The 13,308-nt window shown below is 39.8% G+C and overlaps 1 protein-coding gene across 3 annotated transcripts; it reads right to left on the bottom strand.

The window, feature by feature from the left end:
- Window positions 1-6,040: 6,040 nt before the first annotated feature.
- LOC122886012 (junction-mediating and -regulatory protein-like) lies at window positions 6,041-11,616 on the bottom strand. 3 transcript variants are annotated; one of them, XM_044217869.1, is made up of 6 exons: window positions 11,525-11,616; window positions 11,279-11,406; window positions 10,708-10,828; window positions 10,052-10,152; window positions 9,499-9,653; window positions 6,041-7,800 (listed from the first exon to the last, which is right to left on the bottom strand). In XM_044217869.1, exons 2-6 carry the CDS (start codon window positions 11,349-11,351, stop codon window positions 7,708-7,710), a joined length of 543 nt encoding a protein of 180 aa, XP_044073804.1. In that variant the 5' UTR covers window positions 11,352-11,406; window positions 11,525-11,616; the 3' UTR covers window positions 6,041-7,707. The 3 variants fall into 3 exon arrangements, with proteins under 3 accessions (XP_044073804.1, XP_044073802.1, XP_044073803.1); XM_044217867.1 differs by having other exon boundaries at window positions 10,052-10,254; XM_044217868.1 differs by having other exon boundaries at window positions 10,052-10,254; window positions 11,279-11,399; window positions 11,525-11,588.
- Window positions 11,617-13,308: the final 1,692 nt, after the last annotated feature.

Consider the following 13,308-nt stretch of genomic DNA (forward strand, 5'->3'; position numbering starts at 1 on the left):
TGTACCATGTAGACCTCTGTGTTGTTTCTGTGTTGTGGGCGTGGCACTCCCTCTCTCCACGGGCTTAGAATATCATTCTAGTTACTTAGCTTCCTGTGTTTTGAATTGTGCTAACCTCGCACACACTCTGCCAAGCTCTCGCCACTCAGGGTGCCCTTGTCACCCAACACAAGCAACTCCTCCAGGATGTGGTGGAAAACATCAAGGCTCTCTCAACTCATTTTGCCAGAATTGGCAACCAAGTGGATCTGGTTTCATCGCAACTCACTAGTTCAGCCCCGGCGCACCAGTCCAGTCGGCCCAGTCAGCCTGCCCCCGTAGCCGCTGCAGTTACCTCGAGCAGAGAGCCATTTGTTCCACCGGTGACTTAGGTTTGTGCAGGTCTTTTCTAATGCAATGTTCCCTTGTTTCTGAGCAGCAGCCATCCACTTAAGTAATTGATAAATCTAAGATTACATACAGTATATTATGGTGTTTGGGCCATCGCCATATGGGAGAATCAACCAGCCATTAGCTCCTCATTTGTTAACTTCATTGGAGAGATGAGAAGTTTTTGACCACCCTGTTCGGGGTGACCAAAAGGGTTGCCTCTATGCAACTATGTGCTGCTAAGAGGAAGGTTCTGACTGTTGTTTGTGACACATCCCATCCTACACCATACAGCAGTTCAGAGTATCCATCCCTCTTGAAGTCTCTGGATGGGGTCCTGGAAAGGACATCACTGGGGCTGGTTACTCTCAATTTACTTTTAGCTCTTAGACTTACTGAAAATAACGGTGCAAATAAACTAAAAGTAGTCTGTGGATCTGACCCAGCATGCGTCTACCTCCTACGTCCTCCTACACCAAAATTCCTCAGCAAGGAAAATCTGTAAGGGGAGACAAAGCGAGAATTTCATACTGAAAAGACTGTAATTTGGAAGTTTTTCAGTGTACACTTTGGCAAGTGAACACTGTTTTAAGACAGACTTAAAAAAATATGAACCTATCCCTGCAGACAGGCAAAGTGAACATGGTAATTTTAGATTTTTATTGATAACAGAAGGCTTACAGGCAGATATAGGTAGGCAGGTAAGCAGGCAGACAGGTGCAGGCAGGCAGGTTCAGGTACGGGTTCCGGTTCCGATTCTGGCACAGCCATGTGTCCAACTTTAACGGTCTGGCAGGGAATGAATGGAACTGGGCCGGTATATGAACTGAGAGGCTGATGAGAGAATGAGATGCAGGTGAGGAGGTGAGCGGGGAAGGCCAGGCAACTGCAGAGCAGATGAGGAAAGTGGGAGGCCAGGGCAATGCCATCTAGGGTAACTATATCTTTAGATAACATGTCTCGGAGTTTTTTGGGGCCAAGTACAATAACTTCAGTTTTGTCAGAGTTTACATCAGAAAATTCCAGGGCATCCAGGTTTTTATGATAAAGCAAGTTCTGCAGGTCAAGAATCCTAAATATAAAATTGACAATAAGATATTAAAGAATATTAAAAAATATTACAAGAAAATAATAAAGAATATGTACAATATGACTATTATTTAAATTACAGTTTGTGCAATGTGCTAAATATTTACATGGGAATGTGCAAAAGTTTACAGTATGTGTATACTGTAATATAAGGGGGGTGATTTGTGGTGGTGGTGGTGGTGGTGGGGGTTTGTGAGTCAGTGTCAGTGGGGGTCCTGGACCTTGTTGATGAGGCCAGCTGCAGACAGAAAGAAACTGTTTCTGTAGCGTGAGGTTTTGGTCCTGATGGACCGCAGCCTCCCGGAGGGGAGTGTCTTGTGTCCAGGGTGGGAGGGGTCAGCCACAATCTTCCCTGCACACCTCAGGGTCCTGGAGGCCTAGAGGTCCTGGAGGGAAGGTAGATTGCAGCCAATCACCTTCTCGTGGAGCGAATGATATGCTGCAGTCTGCCCTTGTCCTTAGCAGCAGCGTGCCAGATGGTGATGGAGGAGATGAGGATGGTGCCCAGGAAGCGGAAGGACTCCACAGTGTCGACAGGGGAGTCACACAGGGTGATGGGGGTGGGTGTGGCTTGGCTCAATCTCCCACCTGTAGGCGGATTCATCCCCATCAGAGATTAGAGGTGGGACAACACAAGGCACTCAAAAGAATTCATTACCACAGAGGTTAGGGCAACGGGTCTGTAGTTGTTAAGTCCTGTGGTCCTTGGTTTGGTGGCAGGTAGGGAGGCGCGGGCAATCTGACAGGCGGAGCGAAAAGCGGGCGCAGTCCCGTGAAACTGTCGCGGTCGTGCTCGTCTCACGCGCACGCCCGCTACCAGAGTTGAATTGTCTTGAACTTTTGTCTACACGACGTGCAGTGCGCTGTGCAAATCAATGGACAAGGGACTGATCCTTGCTGTTTGTGAGTGGGGATACAATGGTGCACAGAAGCTGTTTCCATGGTTACCACGAGCACCTGGCATTTACTCATAGAGCGCTTGTCTGCCTGTCTATTTATGAGGAGTGCAGTACGACCCCGCGCATCCAAGCGGGTACGCAGGCAGGGTGTCACTTACCATCTGAAAAGACCTTTACGGTGTTGAATAATGGCCAAAAAAGTGTTTTTCCAGGACATTATGATGTCATACTGAAGTTGACCATGGCCTTTTGGGTAAAAAATGTCATCACTTCATCGTTGTATCCCATTAAACATCTGTGTGAAATTTTGACATAATTACCACATCAATTATTGAGTTATGGCCATTTGTCACCTTTGTGACCTTTGACCTTTCAGCCAAAAGTGTCACCAATCAATTCTCTGACCAACTGTGAAATATGGTTCAATTCTTGAGTTAGGCTAAAAACATGTTTTGTGAGGTCACAGTGGCCTTGACCATAAAAATATAGATATTTACAGTATACATAGAAAGTCTTTGACCAAATATGTCATGCTTAATGCCTGAACTGCATTTTAGTGTGCTTTATTTTTGCACTTTTTAATCAAAATGGTGAATTAAATTGGTGAACTTTTCCACACTGAGTACATAGAACATACAAAATAAAACAGTACATAGCCAAGGATTCCTGGCCGCAGGATCAGCCACTGACAGCTGTTCCTGTTGTTGACAGCTGTGCGGCTGACACCTGACCTGTCCTGATTCGACTTTGGGGACTGCTAAGGCACAGAAGTGTTGTATTGAAAAAAAGAAGGAATTGTTGGATTCATGGAGAGAGCACCGACCAGACTCACTGTTGCCAGACAAAGAGATTGATTTAGAAGAATTCATTATATTTTGAATGTGTTATGCTAACAAAATATCAACCTACGATATGCTCTTTTCTCCATCTCTCTCTATTTCGCGCACACACACACACACACACACACACACACACACACACACACTTTCTACCTGACTGACCCAAGCCCATGAGACTGGATTCGTGTCAAGCACTTAACGAAACAAACATCCACATATAGTTAATGCTCTCGTCAAGGATTCACACCTTCTCGTATTGATGTCAGATGATTGCAAGCTCTAGTCTCAGAGCGATCATTCCAATCAAAGGTGTTAAGAAAAACACCCATCTTCCAAAGTAAACATATGACGTAAATCCACACATCAGCACATGATGCAAACTCTGTGAAGAGACAAAAAATTGAAGATAAACACATGATGCAACCTCAGCTGACGAGACCAACAGTTAAACACAGTACTCAGTAAATTAAATGTTTTCCATGTAGTTACAATTCATGTATGTCTAAACTCTCCATAATGGACAGTGACGGCCAAATTTCATGGCATTGTTGCCAGACTAACTCCATGTTCTGAATGATGGCTTAATCATGCATAATATAGTAATGTATTTCTAATATTGTAAAATCCTTCAACAAGCCACACACAAAATATTCCATACCTTTATGACCTGCAGTCCCTCAGAAGAGGCCTTGTGATGCCCTGAATAACAATTTTTATGTCATTCTTTCTACTGTTTAAATGATGTTGTCTCCTTTAGCAGCTCTTTGCCTTTGATATCTGAGTTTTAAACACAAACAATCATTGTGGGCTCAATAGTAAACAATAACAAGAAAAACAAAAAAACTTACTGAATGAACATTTATGAATGTGCATAGTAATTAGAGACAAATAAATGCAGCAGCAAAACCATAAAAAGAAGCTCATTTGCTATGATGTGGCGTTGCAAAGGTACATTACCAATGCTTGTTTTAAACAATTAGTTCAGATTTTTTCAAGTCCATCTTTATGTAATATACTCACGTGCCTTATGTACATTAAAAGAGTTAGTGGTTGCTGTACTCATTCCTCTTGTCCTACTGGCCCTGAAGAGATTACTTCATAGAACAACTATGCTGCAAAAGATGGGGGACAAAATCAACAGTCCTCCTTCTGTGTAAAAATGCATTCCAAAGCTAATATGAGACTTCAGCAGGCTGAGTTAGCCAAATCAAGTGGGTATCTTCCAAACTCGCAGTCTTTTTAGAACCAATACCTGCTTTAAGTTGGGGGGACAGCTGTGCTCAGGAGGTAGAGCGGATTGTCCATTAATCAGGAAGTTGTTGGTTCGATCCCCAGCTCCTTCTGTCCACATGTCACAGTCCTTGTCCTGGTGCAACTTGGGGGTGCAGTGTCTTCCATGGCAGCTCCACTGCAATCAGTGTGTGAGTGTGTGTGAATGGGTGAATGAGAGGCAAACTTTAGAATGTATTTTTGCCCAAAATGAAGACTGTTGATTTTATCCTCCATTTCTTACAACGGAGTAGGAATCACCTCACAGCCAGTATGGAAAGGTAGAATGATTACAGCAACCAGTAACTAAACATGTATTATGTCTGCATACACTGAGAAATATCTGTGTTTCAGAGAAAGTAGTACTCATACAGTTTAGGATGAGTGGGAAATATCTGATAATGCTAAATGACATTATTGACTAATTTAGTCAAATGTTATTGGTATAACCCTTTGTAATTTAAAGTTTGTTGTGATATTTTTGTGAAATGTAATTATAAATCTTCAAGATTTACATCACTATTAAACAGCATTTATGAAGTTTCAGTTCAGATATGTCGACCATACTCCATATTACCTCTTTTACTCTTCACTCTAAACGGGTCATATATTAGAAAGCCACCATTTTGTCAATTAGTTCAGTTAGCTACGCAGCAGTTTCACCTGGCAGTTACTGGATGTAGATATTTAGTAATTAACAACTAATCTCTACATAAGAAGTAGTTTGTGTGGTGCAACCCCTATTGGACAAAATGTCAATTTAGTGATGCATGAAACTCCATTTAGTAGCCTAAACAAGTTTGAACGCATGAACAGCTGGTGCAACCGGCTCCAGGTGCAAAAGTATAATGCAAAACTGATTTAATCCCCTCAAAAGCTGTATTGTTAAGGACACCTACCTGTGCAAGGGTCAGAGCCACCGCAAGCCTTGTGTGAACTTGACATCCAAGGGCCTGATCAAGTTTACCTGCATGGTACAATTACCTATAAATGCAGTCGTAGTATGACAGCTGGAATGTTTCCACTCAAACAACTGACATGACAAGCTCTTTTTTTCGCTTCAAACTGCTCCACGCCCTCACTAACATGTTTCACAGGCCTTCAGACACTGATTACAGGCTACTTTTATTGTTCATCCTCCTTGTGTCACAAAATCACTGTGAGAAGAATTATCTGTGTTTGTCTATATTGGGACTAATTCCTGCTGCTGAGAGTGTATGATTGTCAATACAGATCTGTTGACCATATTTTACCCTGAAAGTCTCATTACTGTCATTTTTTACTACAAATAAAAGTATTTGTAGAAGTATTTTCAGTTCTGTCATTTTTTATTAATTTGTTTTTGCCATATTAGTATCTTTCTCTCGCAGGTTAAGAAACCTTGGACTTTTTTATTTTCAGAATATATGACCTGAATGCTCTATTCTAACTCCTGTCTAAATCCTATGATATATCCTTTTTCTATCCCTGGTTTAGAAAGTCTTTTAAACTTATTGTTATTCTTTAAATACTGCTACTGTACTTGAGTCCTGTGAGGCTGACACAGTGTGAAAAAAGGCTACGAGATGACTAAAATCAGGGTTTATCCAAGAAATGGTATTGTATTTATTCAAATGCACTGAAAAGTTAAAAATCTTCAAATCAACAAATGGCAGCTGATGTTGTCTTGTATGTTTTGTTTACAATATGTTATGTACTGCATAGAAATCTGCAGGAGTAATGTTTGTGGGCTAGTGTCTCCCTCTGATGTCCATTGTCAGTGTTACATCTACAATGCAACCTGCTGCTGTCAGAGGTATATAGTAGGTCAGCGTCTTCCAAATCTCTCCTGGAGTACCGCTTGTCCTGCATGTTTTAGATCATTTAAATCAGCTGTGTTGGAGCAGGGAGAGAGCTAAAGCCCTAAGGTGCTAGAGACAGGACAGAGGCCCCCAAAAAAAGTCTCCTGTGACAACCAGTGGCCAGTAAAAATGTTTGATAATAAAGATAAATATCAATAATAGTAATAACATTGTGATGTGTGAGTGCATGAACACTGTGGTGACCAAAAAAGCAGCGCAAATTATACAGTATATAGTAAAGTTCATCAAATACAACATGGAAATGAACAAAGCTGAGTTAAATGATCATTTACAGTATAGTGCAAATGTAAGGGATATGGACCTCATGTATCATCAGAAAAAAATACATTTTGCGGAGGTTCAGGGTGTAAGGGAGGCAGTAAGGGAGAGAGAGTTGGGGCATTGAAGAGGATTGTCCTTTTATGGTAAAGAGAAGTTGTGAAGAGTATTCCATTCAGTTCATTTTCTGTTCCCTTTCCTTCCCTGCCTCTTTATCCTCACATTCTCTCTTTCCCTGTTGTTACCCTTTGATTATTGTATGTATTTTCCTCAATGTTGGAAAGCCAGATGTATTTGCCTTTGCAGAGGTAACACCACAAAGTCATATTCGCTTGTTCATGCGAAATAGGTGGGGGCCAGAGACTTGGTGACAGTAACTACTTGCAGGGCTAATAGTGAACTGCTATAGCTGTCAAGCTAATCGTTAACTCAGTCACAATAGCCTGGAGTTTCTCTGTATTTTCTCTGCACTGTTCTGTACACTTTCCCCTTGCATTTGTTGTTTATTCAACCAATGAAAACCATTTTGTTCAATAAAAAGTCATTGAAAAGGGAAAATAAAGCTTTCCGAGCTAATGAGTTTGTTAACGGTCAGTTACTCGAAGAAATCAAATGTAATTATTTAGGCAAGTACCAGTCAGGGATGCAAACCAGATAGAAACCCTCAAACCATAATACATTTTTTGTTTTAAAAGCGGTGGGAACATGAAATCACTCAGTGCAAGCAGTATATAGCTTCCATTAAGTTGGATGTTGGAAATATTGATTGAAAAAGGTTAAGATTAATAATTAACTGAACATCCATATATATCCTATATAATGGATAATATCATGGTGCCACATTGCATACAACTGTGAAAGCAGAGACAAAAAGATGTAGCAGACAGCATGGTCACATGTCTCACCCTGCTGTTTATCTTCAGTAATACAATGGTTTTCATCTCATGTAGGTAAAGAGACATGAGATAAAAAGGCAAATACAGCAAAACTTTGAAACTATGATACCAGCTGCATGGAAAAAAGCAGCGTCATAAGGGTTCCAAATGCCTCATAGGATGTCCATGTATGTTTTCCCCCTCATTACATACACCATAAGGCCAACGGTGACGAACGATGAGTCAGCTACCCACAATTAATGTTGAAAGGTCGATTCCTTGGCCGAGGAACGTTCCTCATTTCTACATAGGTGGAGTTCTCAGGATCTTTGTTGTTGTACTGAAACACAGAAACAGAAAAGTAACACATTTCTAAGGAATTTCTTAATCATATGAGTAAAAACAAGCCTCCAACACTGCAGGAGAGGAATTGTTCCCAATGGGCAATGTAACACATAACAGATGCTGTTCCTTTACATCTGATATGGGGTCATCAATTTCTAAAAAATGTAGTCACAAGCCATAATTTAGTTGTAGCTGCTATAGTTAAAGCTGTTTCAGTTCAAAACAAACGAGAGTGAATAGAGAAAAAAATAAGCGATAAAGTGAGAGGGTAAGAGTTTATAAATTTTGTTTCATTTTGCCTCTCACATCACTAACCCTTTCTTTCAAAAAATGTGGTAAGAATGTGGTAAACCAACGACATAATATTGACATTTTGTAGTGCCACTCTTTTTGCCCTGAAATTATTGAACATATTTCTTTTAAACTTGTAGACACAACTTATAACTTGTAATATGTGCAAAGTTACAGTAAAGCTTTTAGATGCAATGTTTTGCTAAAAGCTTTACTGTAACATTGCATACAAACCACGCATTTGAAGACAGTGAGGTGAAGATTCTAAGTAGAGAGAAGGGTTGGTTTGAAAGAGGAGTCAAAGAAGCCATTTTTGTGAAAAAAGAAAACCCCTCTTTAAACAGAAATGGTGGTCTGAGATTCAACTTGCCAACCGTTTACCACAGTGTATTAACACCATGGTCAAGCCAATCATATGCTAATCAGGTACTTAACAGTGATGAGGGAGGTGCAGCCAGAAAACAATAGGCCTGATTACTGATTACTGGGCCATCATGGAAACAAAAGAAGGTCAGTTTCAGGTGAAACTAGGCAGGGTAAACAGCAGAAACACAGGAAGACTCCTTCCCGAGGGCAGGGCTTAAGCAACACAGAGTAGCTTAAATTTCTGAGTTCTCAGACCATTTTTCACTATTGAGAATGACTTCCGGATGGGAGCCGAAACGTCTTGATTCTGAAAACAGCGTCCAGATGACTACGACTGAAACCTTTTCTACCATAGACTGTATATAAAGATGGATGACGCGTCTCCACTTCCTCCCACTGGACTAAAAAGAAGCCAAAATATCCCGGATACGGAAGCTGCCATCTTGCGCAGTAGTGATTGGGTTGGAGTGGAAGTATCGAGGTCCCGCCACGACTCAATTGCGAGCCAGCCTCAGCTGTCAATCATGATGTGAAACCCCGTTTTTATAGCCTCAAATAACTACTTAGGACCAAACTTAAAAGAAAAATGAACACTTGAACACACATCAGCATGATAAGAACTACCTAAAATGACAGAAACTATCTTTGGGAAAAATTAATTTGACGTGTACTTTGAGTTTTTAGTTTGGCCCATGTCCCATCTGCTAACATGGAGGGGGTGGGGTTTATGACCTATGCTGCAGACCATAGACACAAAAGACCATAAAGTGACCATGGTAGTCTCTAGACTCCATAGTATTTGGTCATTAACCAGAGTCAGCTACTTCATGTTTTGTGCTGCACAACACCACAGCCATCCAAATTTCCTGACGTGTAGTCTTGAATGTATCAGGTGCTTTTCATTAAGTTGTTGTAGTAGTTGTGGTATTGTCTTTTTTTTAAATAAAGACGCTTCAGGGTCGAGACAATTGCACAGAGACAGCCAGACAAGCAGAGGGAGACTGTCAGACAGACAATACGACAGACAGATAGTCACCCTCAGTCTGATGTAGAAGAAGGTAATGACGCAGCTGTACAGGAACATCAGGGCCAGCAGACCAATCAGAATCCACAGAGGAGGAGGAGGAGGAGGAGGAGGAGGAGGAGGATTAGGAGGTGGAGGAGGACGTACACAGACCACTTCCTTTTGACCTAATAAAACATGATATATTTCCTGTTTGTACTATACTGGTTTATACACAAAATCAGTAGTAATGTGTTTGTTCGATACAGCTTTTAAGTTTAGAATAAATTCAAATATTATGAGTGAATATTTAAAAGAAAATGAAAATAAATATTTAATCCCCAGAAAACTTAGTTTCAAATTTTGAGTATTGTTGAGTCACAAAAAAAAACTGTTTGTTCAGTTATTAAAATTGAAAAGGTAAATAACTGTCTTTTTACTATGTTTTTTTATTTAATTAAGACTCAGTAACTGTATATAGAATATAAAAGGAGACATATAACCATGTGTATTGTATTGCGCTTTTTTGTATTTCTTCATTGGTCTGTATTTACATCTTCCAAATTTTCCAAAGGGTTAAACATACCTGGCAGTAGTATGGTTGGGTTTCCGCTCTTAGTGGAATCTAGATCATCTTTTTTCACTGTGAACTCACACTGGTATGTACTGTTCATGGCCTCCGACCCACTGTTGAGTATAATGAAATGCCACTTTTTGGGATTCTCTTGATGCATGACAATGTTGCTACAGTTTATCATTCCCTTCTGGCAGAGCACTGTTTTGTCTGTTCTGAGAGTAGACAAAGACATATTAGACACCAGCGAAGTCTTAAGTCTTTAATTAGGTCAGTTGATGAATTAAAGGAATAATTCAACATTTTGGGAAATACACATATTTGCTTTCTTACCAAGAGTTAGATGAAAAGACTGATACCACGACGAGGCATTAGAGTGGTATCAATCTTTTCATCTTACTCTCAGCAAGAAATCAAATAAGTGTATTTCCCAAAATGTTGAAATATTCTTTTAACATGTAGTGGCCGCTAACATTGTATTCTTGATAATGCTAACACAGTCACATTGACATTGTTTTCTTTTCTTTATTTGTAATTTTGTTATTTGTTTTGGCATGAAATTGAGTTTCCAGCTGGAAAAGCATCAACCCCCTTAATTTGTGTATTTCACAACTCAGCATCCTACCATCACGCAAATACCACTAATTTAACGACACCGAGATACATACCGATATATGCCATAGAGTCGAACATCTATGACAGAGTTGGTATTTGCAGTGTGTTCACAGCTGATAGAGACTGACCCATCTGGGTTTACGGTCCGATTGCGTGGCTGAATCACCTCAAAACCTGATGAATGAAAAGAATTCAACTACTCTTGGAAAACACTTCAAATCAAGCTTGAACATTAACATCTAACTTTCTTTTGTTTGTAAATTTTCATCAGGGAATCGATTTCCTTTAGAAGTGAAATCAGCCTGTTTAAGAAATCAAAGACAGGTGAATGTTTTCAGTCAGCACTTCTTTTGTGTGTCAAGATTGACTGTGACTGTGTGTGTGTCAGAAATATAAATGACAACAAATTATTTTACAACAAAAAATGTGGAAACACCTCAGTATAAAGAAAATGTAAACCAATGGTTGATCAGACAAGTTTCAGTAGATCATTAGGTGAATTATTAGTATTAGTCATATTGTTGTTATTATTATAATACAACAAATAAATATAAGACTTAAAAGTTTGAAATTACAACTATATAAATTCCTACAGACAGTAGATGGTGAAATGGAGAGTCCTACCATGGCTTGGATGGAAGATGAAGCTCAGATAAATTGTGAAGATGATGAAGATGTTGAAGCTGCAAGCTGTCATCTCAGTGTTTCTGCGCCTTCTCGCACTGTGGTGAAAACTGGATATGACCTAAAAACTTATAACAGTACAAAGAAGCCAAAGTTAAGAAAGATATCAACGACAAACACCTCATTCTGATGCTGAGCGCTTTATTAAACAGGAAAGGTTGAGGTTGGACTTGATGCTGATCTAACCTAATTCTGTGTTTCTGTGGTGCCTGCACTTCATTGCTGTCATGCCTCCACACTCTCCAGTTATGAACTGTTCACTCAAACTGCTGTTTCTGTAGTTTCCGTGGGTGGCACATTTTCCTGTAGCTAACACTCATTATGCAATAGTCACTCATTTTCCGATTTTTTACAGAACAAGAAGTGTAAAATACACCACTTCCTGCACAGCAGGAAATAATATGTATTTGTTTCCTTCAGTGGAAAAGTTTTGAATTTGGGGCACAACTTTGGTGTTTAACTTTTATACCAGAGTACGCCAAGTTGTATAGATCCATGGGGTTTAACCCCTATAATTGGCTCTTCATCATAAAATCCTGAAATACTTCGGATACTTTGATGTATGTATATTTCCAGGGGCCAGCAATACCCAACACCATGAATCTAATCTTTACATGTACGGTCAAAAATGATGCCACTACAGGGTCCATTTTAGTACATCTAAAAAACACTGTCAAGTCTACAGCTTCAACGATTAGTCAATGAATTGATTAGTCAATCCACAGAAAAGACCCTGGTAGTCTCCAGTGCGCGTGAATGGGTGAATGAGCGGCAAAAACCTTGTGGGAAGCGCTGTGGATAAAAAGCGTTATATACATGTAGCCTATTAGCACATTTAAAAGTGCTCATTATACAGGCAGAATGGCTCCTGTCAGCATTATTTTGAACAAAATATAAGAATATATATTATATCACAAGATACAAGATTTTACATCACAGGGTTGTATAATGAGATTTTGTTTCATAGTTCCCTTTATGCTACTCGAAAAATATTTAAAGTAGATCAGTGAATAAATAATAAGTCATAGAAGTAGAAATGAAAACTATTTTACATTATGAAGTGTTGAGGATGAATTTAGTCTCACAGCCTGAGGGAAGAAGCTGCCCTGAAGTCTGGTGGTACAACAGCGGATACTTGTGTATCTCTTTCCAGACGGCAGCAGGGTGAGCAGGCTGTGGCTGGGGTGGGTGCTGTCCTTTAGTATCCTTTGGGCTCTGCACAGACACCTCACCTCCCCGATACCACTGATGCTCGGTAGGTTGGTACCAATGGCCTTCTGAGCAGTTTTAATCAGCCGCTGCAGAGCCCTCCTGTCCTGGGCCGTGCACATCCCGTTCCAGTTTATGATGTTTCCAGTCAGGATGCTTTCTATTGCTCCTCTGTAAAAGAACTTGGCACAGGAATTTTGCCTCCTTAAGTAATAAACACAGTCATTTCTGAGCTTTCTTGACCAGGGTGGAGATGTGAGAGGAACATGTCAGGGTCTCTGTGATGCTGATTACCAGAAACGTAAAATTATTATTGTACTATTGTTATATTAAAATTATTAATTGTACTATTGTTATATTACTGGATTATTGTTACTGAGTGCAGATAATTTTAATCAATCCCAGTCTAGTATGCAATTTACACAAGTGTGATGTGGAAACTTGAATCCTGCAGTGCACAAACACTGAGAACTTTCAGTGAGATGGTCCTGCAGTTTAACTTTTTTTAAATCACAGTTTTGACAGAGAAGGAGTTGATGTAATATTTAACTAGGTAACTGAACTTTTTTTGAAGAAAATAACTAGTAATTATTGCTGTCAAATAAATGAAAAAGTAAAAAGTAGCCTCTGAACTGTGGAGTACAAGTATATATGTGATTATAGCATAAAATGTAAATATTCAAGTTACCTTCCCCCACTGCTAAAGATTATCCAGACCTCAGTGACAACAGGTAACTGTTGACAGAGAGCTCTGGGGAATA

The sequence above is a fragment of the Siniperca chuatsi genome, linkage group LG12 (assembly GCF_020085105.1).
Source record: "Siniperca chuatsi isolate FFG_IHB_CAS linkage group LG12, ASM2008510v1, whole genome shotgun sequence".
In the NCBI taxonomy this organism is placed as follows: Eukaryota; Metazoa; Chordata; class Actinopteri; order Centrarchiformes; family Sinipercidae; genus Siniperca; species Siniperca chuatsi.